This window comes from Vicia villosa, unplaced genomic scaffold (assembly GCF_029867415.1).
Source record: "Vicia villosa cultivar HV-30 ecotype Madison, WI unplaced genomic scaffold, Vvil1.0 ctg.000348F_1_1, whole genome shotgun sequence".
In the NCBI taxonomy this organism is placed as follows: domain Eukaryota; kingdom Viridiplantae; phylum Streptophyta; class Magnoliopsida; order Fabales; family Fabaceae; genus Vicia; species Vicia villosa.
In genome coordinates this window covers 822120-834281 of record NW_026705155.1, presented here as the reverse complement: position 1 = coordinate 834281, position 12162 = coordinate 822120, and the positions used below count along the sequence as shown (strand labels likewise).

The 12162-nt window shown below is 37.8% G+C and overlaps 1 protein-coding gene across 1 annotated transcript; it reads right to left on the bottom strand.

Annotated features, from left to right (window-relative positions):
* Window positions 1-674: 674 nt before the first annotated feature.
* Window positions 675-2604, bottom strand: LOC131627057 (uncharacterized). The gene is made up of 3 exons (XM_058897895.1): window positions 1952-2604; window positions 1294-1775; window positions 675-1000 (listed from the first exon to the last, which is right to left on the bottom strand). The coding sequence occupies exons 1-3, from the start codon at window positions 2602-2604 to the stop codon at window positions 675-677; spliced, it is 1461 nt and encodes a 486-aa protein (XP_058753878.1).
* Window positions 2605-12162: the final 9558 nt, after the last annotated feature.

The window sequence follows — 12162 nt, the reverse complement described above, 5'->3', positions numbered from 1 at the left end:
AAGAAGCAATTGTAATACTCTTAGAATTGATTACATTAAGTTGTAAGGAACTAGAGTGATCGTGTGGATCAGAATACTCTAGGAAGTCTTAGAGGTTATCTAAGCAGGTTGTAACTAGAGTGATCGTGTGGATCAGTATACTCTAGAAAAGTCTTAGAGGGTATCTAAGCAGTTGTTCCTGGAGTGATCAGTGTGTGATCAGAAGACTCTGGAAGACTTAGTTGCTGACTAAGTGGAGAACCATTGTAATCCGTGCGATTAGTGGATTAAATCCTCAGTTGAGGTAAATCATCTCTGCGGGGGTGGACTGGAGTAGTTTAGTTAACAACGAACCAGGATAAAAATAACTGTGCAATTTATTTTTATCTGTCAAGTTTTTAAAGCTACACTTATTCAAACCCCCCCCTTTCTAAGTGTTTTTCTATCCTTCAATAGTACCATTCGAGTTGAGTTCCTGTCAAACTCTCTTGGAACAAATGGACCCACAACATCTTGTCAGCAGTGTGAGGTTGGATCTTCCTCACATATGACTTTAGGTGCAGTTTCGGACAAGAGACTCCATCATACTTCGCAAAGGTCGGAGTTTTGAACTTTGGAGGAATCACAACTCCTGAGATGAGCCCTAGTTCCTCAAAGTCTAACCCTGGGATCTTCTGGATTTCTACAGCCTTCATTCATTCCTCCAACTGTCTGTACTTATCTTCTGGATACTCTTCATCATCATAGTACTCTTCTTCTTCTTCATCTTGCTTGACAGAACCATTGCTCTTTTGATCAGTCTTACCACTAACATTGTCATCTTGCTCAGTCTCTTCTGGGATATCGACTTCTTTGGCCTTTTTGAGAGGGCCTCGGAATCTTCTTCCCATGTTGAAAACGCCCACAGGCTTCTTAGTCTTCTTCTCATTCTTAGTAAGGAGGGTCTTCAGCTCTTCCTGCCCTTTAGCCAGACTCAAGATCAGGGCTTGGAACTCAGCATTCTGTGCTTGCAGATCCTTAACTGATTGCTCGAGAGGATTCATTTTCTTAGCTGAAATAAACAGCGAGAATATGAGTGTCTTGTTAGAGAAACCTGTTATGCAATGTTTATGAATGGTATGCTTATGTTTATGCAATGCTTTCAAGGACCTTGAAATTTAAACTTGTTTAAACCAACAAAAAAGAAACTTTCATTAAAAAAAACATAAAACTGTTTGCCATTTTAGGCTTTACAAATAAGGAAACTGAAATAGCAAAAACAAAAGCATAAAAAAGAAAGTCTTCAAGTCTCCCATGGACGCTTTCGCTTTGCACCAAGGAACGTGTTGATGCTTTGCTCGTCCTGAAGTTGCTTTGTGGGCTCTAATACTTTCCTCTCTTTGGCGCGAAATTGAGCTTCAAAGGTGTCCCTTTCTTCCTTCAACTGGATCCAAGATCTCTTCAGCTCCTCAAGATCGGTAGGCATGTCTGGATGAAGAATAACCTGAGGGACATCTCCCTCAAATTCAGGCTCAATAATCACAGGTCTGACAGCAGGGTATGGCATAATAAACTTTTGAGCACGAGTGCGCACCCATTTGAGGTAAGGCTCAAGAGGAATAGAGTTTTTCTGGCCCAACTCCTTGCTATCATACTTATATACTTTGTCCCACGCACGTATGAAACTTCGTCGGTAATTCTGAGGATCATCTTCATAATCAAACGCATAACCCTTGATGATCATGTCATGAGGACCATTTCTTCGAGCATAACCAAACTGACGCAAAGCTAATGAAGGATTGTAAGTGATACCTCCCCTAATGCCAAGGAGTGGCACGTTAGGGAATTCCCCACAGCATCGATAATAGTGAAATCCTTGTCAGATCGAGTGCACCAATGAATATCCGAATGAGAGAGTGACATCATCCTTTGTGACCATTGCATCCTTTGTTCATTCCTCAATACCGATCGGGGAAGGTGCGAAATAAACCACCTGGAAAGTAAAGGTATGCAGCACATGAGAGTTCCTCGTTTCTTGTTGGTACGAGTGTAAAGCGAATGTAAAATGTCTCCGAGTAAGGTAGGTACCGGGTTGCGAGCTAGAAATATTGTGATAGCATGCATATCAACGAACTGGTCAGGATTAGGGAATAGTACTAACCCGTAGATTAATAAAGCTAACACATCTTCAAAAGCTTGATAACTCATGGCCTTTAGGAATGATCGAGCCTTCTTCAATAGGAATTTGGCGAGAAAGCCTTCGACTCCACTCTTTGTTTCCCAATTAGAGTCAACTTCTGATTTTTCTATATGTAGCGCGCTTGCCATGACTTCAGGTTTTGGAACGTCCTCCAAACCTGTGAAGGGAAACTGATCTCGGATGGGTAAGCAAAGCAACTCAGAAAATTCTTCCAGGGTAGGCACCAACTGATAGTCGGGAAAAGTGAAACAACGATGCACAGGATCGAAGAACTGGAATAAGACCCTCATCATATCATCTTCAAAATCTGAGGAGACCAATCTGAGTAGGCAACCATGTCTTTCAGCGAATCGGGAATTTTTGGGGACTTCTGAGACTAATTCTTTAAGCTCGGGAGGTATGCTCACAAAGTTGATCTTGATGAACTTTCTAGTAATGGGAGCCATAACCTACAAAATAGAACAAAGATAAATTCCTTGGTCCTTGAAACAGTTAGTAAAGATGCTATGTTATGATGTCATGATGTTATGATGTCAGATAGATAACAAACACAAGCAAGTCACACAAGAGCCTTAGGTTTGAAGGCGTGCATGAAGTTTGTAGGTAACTACCCTCCCCACTGACGTTTAGTTGGTTCAACCTGTCCTAGAATAGTAACCGGGTTCTATGGTGCTCATCTCGACGATCGTTCTCGAAAGCATTATCTCAGTCAGCGCTCGAGTGGCTGACCGAAAACATCTTGAAAGATTGATCTCAATGAGTGTAGCTTCGAGTATCAACCAGCTTCGGTCAAGGTCCAAAGCCGGCCATCTCGCTACTTCTTAATAGGCCAAAGTCAAGTTCAACTAGGGTTCTAAGGGCAAATTAGTGCTTCACGACACTACATGGTAGCCTAATGTCTCCTCGATCATATTCAAGGGCCATCAGAACCAACCAAAGTGTCACACTAACGGTGGCCACCATATCAACCATATCGGGACGAGCCGTACAGTCTCCTTGGTCTATTGCCACATACCTAAGGTACACTAGATCCGGGTGTAGGATCTTTCACACAAGTAAACCCAAACAATACCCTTAAAAATAAAGCACGCAAAACAAACAATTGAAAACATTTATAATGAACTAAAGCCCTAAGGTAAACCCCTCTTAAAAATATTCCCCAGCAGAGTCGCCAGTTCTGTAACTCGGTGAACTGACTTTTTATTTAAGTAAGCAACAATGTTGCGGTGAAGCATGAGTCGCCACCGACTTTTATTTTGTCCAATGTTAGGAAAGGTAAAAAGTACAGAAAAAGACCTTTTTTGAAAGAAAACGGGCTCGGGGGGTAAGTTATGAAAAGGGAAGGTGCAAGCACCCTTTTCATCCGTAGTTATCTACGGGCTCTTAACTTGCTTAGCTCATATTGTTTGTTTGTTTTGAAAGGAGCATAAGGACTTTAGCGTAAATGCGTAGCCTTAGTTTTTTGAAATGATATTGAAAAGATATTTTTATTGAGCTAGGCAGTTTAAGAGCACTACCCTATTTAACTGGTCTTTTTCTGTAAATTTTAAAGTTCCCAGGACTATCCATACTATATAGGAGTAGGTAGTCCTTGTTATATTGGACGTACGGGTCATCGAAGGGTCATCGGGGTCGTTAGAAGGCAACAAGTAGAGGAACCTTAGCACTTTAGCGGGACTATCATCATTTTCCGAAGGGACTCCGAGGGACAAGATCTTTTCTATGATGATTTTACTCGAGGGTCATTGTTTTGCTAAGATACCTCTACATTCGAGGGACACGACCATTTTAATCGAAGGCAACCAAGAGGGGCGTACCCTAAGGGTGAGTGCGTGCAAAGTGTGTTTGATTCGATTATAGTTTATCTTGTATTTTTAGTGAGCTAACGTTTGATTTTATCTTGCCATACACACCCTAATTAGCATACATCTAAGCAATATATATAATAGAAAAATACAGAAATTAAAAATGCGGGAAAATAAAGAGTTTCATTATATATTTACATTCGACCTATATACATTCTAATAGCACAATAAAAATCGAAAAAAAACTAACAATCACGCGTCATACAAGGGATTTGAGATGGGAGAAGAATCGAGGGTAAAAGATTAGAGTCGGAATAAAATCAAATTTTAACGGAGATTAATTGAAAACCTAGATTAATCTAATTATCTATTCAAACTAAATCTAAATTAAATTATACTAAGAAATAATTAATTAAGTTTAAATCCTAAATCTAATTATTTAATTTAAAATTAATTTAAACCTTCCTTATTAAATCAATTGAGAAAAAAAAACTTAATAAAAATGATTAGTAAAAAAAAACCTAAGTTCTAATCATTTATCTTATTTTTTATTTAGATTAATTTTGATTAAAAAAAATGCCTTGTATGCTAAAAGGTTAAAAATCCAAAAAAATAAATGGCATTTGGCATGGCTGGGGGTTGAACCCAGGATCTGGGAGTAACTGGCAAAACGCGCTGACCACTGCGCTGTGTTCATTGGTCTGTTAACCTGTCAAACAAAAAAATATAAGTTTCAAAACGTGTGCCCAATGGTCTTTCAAACCGTAGTCAAACGCTGGGCCCCATTTATTGGAAAGAACGAATCAGTGTTGGAGAGAGATTGAGCGTTTGTTGACTAGCGAATGAGAAAGGCCCACGCGTATGGTCCAGGTCCAAGGTACTATTCATTGTCTTCAACCTTTGGACCTGCGGTTTTACCTGCGGAAATAGCCATGGGTTTACCTGCGGTTTTTTCTGCACATTCTGCAAAATTTAAAAACTCAATGAAGTGACATTAACAAAATAACATAGATGCCCAGATCCCCTTAAAAACACGCCAGTAGTTCAAATATGGTGTCGCTTTCGTCTAAAAATGGCTATATCGTGGGGAACGAAACCGAACACCATGCGTGCCCTAGTCATGGTACTTTGCGATTTAAGCTCTCAAGCTTTGTTTTGATAGTCCAACCCTGCGCTAAATACTACCAGGAGCTTATTCATGCGGTTAGATCTCATTAAAACACAATAATATTAGAGATACGAAATAACAAAAAAAAAATGCATGAATATATGAATCATAAAGTACGAGTTCATGGCATGGTTATGTACTATATGATCCGTTCAGACTTACTCTCCAACACCTTGTGAGTTAAATGGAACAAGAATTCGATCTGTTGAATGGCTATGTGGAGAACTTTCGGCTTGCCCTAGTTTTTGAAACTTTGGAAATTTGGAAATCGTTTTTTTGAGGCCAGGGATCCGTGTCCCAAGAGGCTGCACGAGTTATGAATATATAGTGGACCAAATTAGGGTTGAAAAAAGATGGAAAGAATCATTGTCATCAAAGTGTGGAAATGTCATGATTTCTTTCCAAAACATTTTTTGAAAACTTTCCAAAATTCCAAGATCTTGTCTCAAACCTTCCTTTTATATTTTCACACGACTTTTGCACACATGTGGGGCCTTTAAATATTTGGAAATCACACATATGTTCTTTTTACCATTAAGTTATGATTTTAATTCTTTTAAAATTGAATTTAAATTAATAAAACCAAAAATTAATAGAATAAGACCATAGAATAAATGAAAATTGATCCATGGGCCTCTTATGAAGATGCATTTTCGTGGTCAACTATGAAGTATAGGCCCATTGCTAAAAAAAACAGAATTTCTCAATTGTGGCTTTATGCATTTCTCGAACTTTGCCCAACTTGCACCAATCGTATTTCCCTCATTTTTTATCACATGAAGGTGTTCTTGTACATTTTAGAAAGCTCAAAGAGTCTTCTAAAAGATACTTTTGGTTTCACCTTCATTGAACTTACCATGTTCATTTACCATCCTTTGAGAAAAAACGTCTTTTTTGCGATCTTTTAGGAGGACCCGTAATGTTTTGGCTTATATCTTCCAAATGAAGCAATTTTGGACTTGGCATGTGAGAGCCAAAGTTGTAGAGAATTCAATTTCCTTCAAATTGAGCTTTGGATGGGAAATTTTTGATGCTCCATGTGAAAGTTATGGCCGGTCAAAGTTCAGTTGACTTTCTTCTAGAAAACCCTAATTTAGGAATTTTAGGTTTTGTTGATTTTTGAACTTTCCTTGATGAATCATGATCAATACTTGATCAAATGATGAATAACACTTCATAATGAGGATGCTGACCAAAAATCAGAAGTTTTGACAGTGATTTGACCATAGTTTGACTTTTAGGTCAACTAGGCGATTATTGATCGTTTGGGCCATTGAATGAGAAATCTTTGGAATCAAGGCTTGAAACTTGGTATGGGATCTCTTTGAAGCATATAAGAATCCACGAAGTCCATTTGAGGTGTCAGAAGCTGACTTTTCTTTGAGAAGGACAAAACCCTAGTTTGAAGGGTAGTTGATTTAGGAGAGTATATACTCAGTCGAGTATTGAGACTTTGATATTCAAATGATCTTGAGTGGGCAAATTTTGGGGTATGACACTTGGGTTTTGGATTCAAGTCAACTCTATCTTCAATCTATCTTTCTCCTCTTCTCTTCACTCTTATCTTCTTTCTCTATTTTCCCCAAAATGACTTCTAACCTTCTATTCACTAAAACCTTTGTTTTTGTTAAACCTTACTAACTCTTCAAATTGGTAATGGTCTCTAATTAGCACCTCTCAAATACTAATACTAACTTAGGCCCAATAACTCATAACCTTACTAACATATGTTATTTACTAATAATTCCCAACAAAATAACATAAACCAATTAAGCACATAATTAGCACATAATCAAATAAATAATTCACATAGCAAACATAACATAGACAATTAAAATAAAAACGGGCGTTATAGCCCCTGTCTCTAGTTCCTCTCTAAATCGTGTCCCTTTTTTGACATAAGACCGTCAGGGTTCATCTGTGAACCTGACCTCAGTTGACTGAAGTCCTACCTAATTCCAAAATATCGGCGTGCATGCTAATGTATAAAAAATAACCACGCAACTCAAATAATAAACAAATACCTTGATATTACCAATCCTTAGACCATTCTCAATTTGTTCTCCTATGACAACCAATTATAAAAATTCGGAGACAATACATCCAAACATGCTCTAGAAGTACGGACCTTGCAACATACCCATGAACATATCCATAAACTCTCATTCCAAAAGAGGAGGTTAAACTCTAGCAGCTAGTTCTCTCTATCTCTATGCATACTCTTTAAAAGACTCTTCAGTTTTATGAGCCAAGCTTTGGAGCTGAATTATGGCAGGAGTCATGTTACTATTATACTTGAAATGCTTGAGAAAGGTCTCTTATAATTGTCTCCAAGTTTGGATGTGGGTTCGTCCAAGTTGATTATACCATTCAGGAGATGTCCCACTGAGGCTATCCTGAAAGAAGTGCATTAGCAGCTTGCCATTTTTCGCATAAGGAGCCATTTTGTTGTAATATGCCCTGATGTAAGTCATCAGACAAGTGATACCCTTGTACTTATCAAACTTGGGGACTTTGAACTTAGCAGGGATCTTGATACCAGGCACTAGGCACAAACCAACAACATCTAAACCAAAGGAGTTAATACCCTTTATAGCTTTCATCCTCTCCTATAGGAGGTGAATATTTTTCTCAATCTTATCAATCGGGAACCTAAAGGCTTCAATTTCCGAATTGTTCTCATGGTGTGAAGTATCCCTAACAGGAATCTCAAAAGTATTTCTGATATTCTGGTTCAAGAAACCTTCCCCCGGGGTAAGATTAACACTTGTAGTTGGCCTCTGAACAACATGTCTCAACTCTTCTTGTCCACGGTTGATGGCCGGAAGAGCATCCATACACTGACCCATATTAGTCTCCAATTATGTCCTCATCTAATTCAAACCATCATGGAGTTGTTCCATAGCCAACTTTGATTGTTGTATATCGGTGGGAAATTAAGTTTACAATTCTGAAGAGAAGACCAAGTCAAAATAATAATTCCATCTCTGAATACCTGTTATAAATGCATGTATGCATGAGTGGATGCAATGCCATGTTCAATTCTTTTTAAGGAATCTACATGCTTTGATTGTTGTTTTAAGCAAGTAAATACAAGAGCTGAAACCTTAACAAAACTCGAAGGCACGATTCCATGGAAATGGAATGAACATATGTATTATGATACAATCATGTTATGATGTTATGGTATGAAAAGACATGGGATCAAGGTCCTCATATTCTGAATAACCGTTGTATGAATCTTTGTGCAAGGTTGAACATCACAAGTTAAAAATGTTCAGCCCCATTTTTGAATATTAACTGTACAATCCTCTGAGTAGAACATAATAGGATCAAAATTCTGGTACCATTCTCAATACAAGAAAACTGGGTAGGATGAAGGCCAATGTTTCCTGTTCCTTCCCTCTCACATGTGTGTTCCAGTCTTGAACAGGCCCTCCTAATGGTCACCAGAGTCATGAGTCCTCAATGAAAACACTTTGTCTAGTGCATAAGCATGCATGACAGAAGAATTCCCAAGAGAACCTCGTCTGGCTGTGGTTCCTCATGCCAACTCATTTGTATCAAGCGCTACGCAAGTCGACATGACTATTCACTCTAATCATATGCGTATCCTTTGGCCTAGGTAGTGGGTCTATTACCTCAGAAATCCCACCCAACAACACAACATATATTCAGAATAATATGAACAATAAAAATATAATGCAATGTATGTAAAAGAATGAAACAAGCAAAGCATAAAGAGTAAACACCCAATGAAAAGAAAAACACACAAGAGTTAGGACTTACTTGCTTAGGCGTCCCCAGTAGAGTCACTAGTTATCGCTACCGCGAAAGAATACAACAGAGTCTCCACTGAACTTTATTTATCCCAACAGGGAATGGAAAATATCAAGAAAACCTCAAAATAGGTAAGGAGATGGTCTCACAATGAAACTCGGGTCCGGGAGTCGATTACGCAAGGGGAAGGTATTAGCATCCCTCACATCTGTTGTACTCAATGGGATCTACTCTTATTGTTATAATCTAAGTGTGTACATTTAAAGCTTACTTGCTAAGGGAATGCATCATTGAATTATTAAGGGAAAAACAAAAGGTTTTTATTATTGAACTCCCTGAGATTTCGTGAACCTCGTGTGTGCATCTAGTGTCAATAGGTCATCAGTTGATTATTTCAGGTGGAGATAAGTTGGTAGACTAGAATCTGTTGCAGAAAGAGAAATGGACTTTGTGGAATGTACTGGTAGTACTAGTATGAACAACACAACTGGATTTTAATGTCAGACACAATGTTATAACATCTAATTTCTGGTGTGAGTATCTAATGTAAAGGAGTAACATTGCTAAAGTGAGTGTGTTTAGCAGGATAGTTGAACAGAGAGTGAGCTCTTGAAGATATGATGATGCGTCTTATGTTTTCCATTCATCATTACAAGTTTTTCCTTGAAGAAGCATAGACTATCTCAGATAGGGGGAGTGACTTCTTAGTTCAAGATATATTTTTCAAGAAAATTGTCTTGGTCAGAAATGCTCTAACATCATAGAGAAGGTGTACTAATTCAGAAGAAGAACATGCATCATGGTTAAAGCAGTTTTTATAAAGAATGCATGTTCTTCTGAAAAAGTTTGATATAACAAGGTGTAACATTATTGTCAGTTATCTGTGAATGGTTGAATCTAACCATGTGCAACTAGAATCCACATTTCTTTCTCTGGACTGATGAGGTGTCTGTGTGTCAACAAGTGTTGAAAGGATTTTCACTATTGCATTAAATAGTCTCAAGGTGTTCAGAACAACAGAGGTCTATGTCTATGACTAGTGAGTTATTAGAGTGAGTGGGAGGTCTGTTACTTGGTTCATTGGATACTTTGTCAAAGTTTCTTGAAGAATCTAGAGCTATGTGCTTAAGGGGTGAAAAAGTGAAAATGTCTGACAGGATGTCATGACATAGTTAAAGACATTGAATCTACTGAGTCAAATAAGAAAATTTGTCTTTTTATCTCTTCACATCAGTGGATGGTGTAAATTTCAATCAATGACTATGCATGTGCTGGATTTAAAGATAACTCCTATCAGAAGAAATAGTAAAAACTGCTTTGGAAAGAGTAATTGCTTTCGGAACTATTTCCTAATAAACCGTTTGACTGTTGAACAAGACCAAGACCATCGTTATTTCCTATGATCTCAAATGGCTATAAATTGGCGTCTCCACAGATTGCAGAAATCAAATTCTCTCAATATGTCCTTCGTTTGTGTTCAAATTAGCTGTGTCCGGGTTTGGTACTGTGATGGGTTCCTATGCCAAAGTTTGGCCAGACAAAGAAAAACACGGGCTGGGGAAGTTGTTTGTTGCGGTCATGAGTTTTTCTGTTAGTTCAACAAAAGTGTTCCATCATATACAAATTTGTGTATAGGATCTTTTATTGCTGTGATTTGTGATCTGAGTTATGAACACAATTATGATTTGTGTTCAGAGTTACGAGGATTGGTGGTCAGAATTCATTCATGTTCTCTCTTAGACCTTAAGATAGCATTTGGTTTCTAGTTGAAGACTGAGTAAGGGTTCTCTTATGCCACCATTGGTCCTCAGAGACAAAGGTTGTCTCCCATCGTCTTCCTCATGTACATGAGTGTTGCATGAAGATGTTCCACTGTATATTATGACATCGGTTCTATCTTTGTCATATTATGGCTAAAAAGGGGGAGAGTTTCTGATTCTGCTACTGTCAAAAGAAACAAAGGAATATTTGCAGACAAAGTAGAATGTGAAGTCTTGAAGAACAGAAGACCAATTCTGAGAATGTGAAAGATCTGTTCTTCTTTGTTGTCAAAGTTATGTTTTACTGCATATGTAATTTTTAATGTATGTATAGTTTTAGCCAAAATAAGCCAAGGGGGGAGATTAATGATGCTCTGTATTGTCTGATTGGCATCTATGTTTGGCTAAAATATAATAGCGGCAATATGTAATAGAATGTATAAGTCTTGCAAATATAAAAGAACAAAACAGGTAAAAAAAGCAAGATGTTATATGGAATGTCATGACATCAACTTATGACATCGCGGCTACAGAACTAGAACATGAAGATTCAGTCTGATACTCAACAGATATAGAATATTCTATGGAATATTATATAATCCTATGTGGCGCAGATTTAAAGGTCAAAAGAATCAAGTCAGATTATTGAAGAATCAAATCAGAATATTGAAGATTCAACGGTTTCTAATTTAGGAGATAATTTAGGAAACTTATGATTGAAGACCTTTCTTTTAGCATAAGATATCTGCTGATTTGTAACAGCTAGTAATGCTGTGATTGTGAGCCCAAGTCCAGTTGGGAATAGGTTATAAAAAGAAACCTTTGTAACCTAGTTTTGTATGCAAACCAAGAATAAGAATAATGTAGTCATTAGGGTTTGTAAAGGTAGACCACCCAGGTTATGGGATGGCTGCCATGTCCTTCTCAAAACCGGTAGGTAAGAGAAGTTTTTGTTCTCACTCGAAACTTGTAGGTAAGAGTTGAGTATTATGTTCTTGATTGAAGCTGTGAAGCAAGATAAAGTATTGTGTCTTGAAGAGTGTCTTCAATACTATTGCTAAGAATTTCACAGGTTGTGATTGATAAAGGGAATTGAGGGGGGCCTCATACCTAGGAGTGTCTTAGGTAAAGTATAGCACGGGTAGTTTTAAGTGATTAGATCGCAGACTAGAGGTTTGCTGAGGGTCTATGAATTGATTCTATTATAGTGGACTTATCCCAAGCTTGGAAGCCCACAGATGTAGGATTGTGAATCCGAACTGGGTAAACAACTCACTGTGTTATTTATCTTCTGCAATATATTATCTATTCAGTCTTGGATGTTGTTCCATCGTGTATGAAATCAGGATCAGGTTTAATAGCTTATCCTGTTACAGAAACAATGAAGTTTACAATCTGGTTATGTTGACTGAACTAGCATGGTCCCAGTACTCATGGACTCCTTACTCTTAAGGGGTAATAAAAAATTGGGGATCATTATGTCCTGCCTTA

Coding starts and splice junctions, on each gene's coding strand:
- LOC131627057 (XM_058897895.1), bottom strand. CDS start 2,604: ATGGCTCCCATTACTAGAAAGTTCATCAAGATCAACTTTGTGAGCATA. Junction 1,776..1,951: donor TGCATACCTTTACTTTCCAG/GTGGTTTATTTC, acceptor CCTTGGCATTAG/GGGAGGTATCACTTACAATC. Junction 1,001..1,293: donor AAGCATCAACACGTTCCTTG/GTGCAAAGCGAA, acceptor TCGAGCAATCAG/TTAAGGATCTGCAAGCACAG.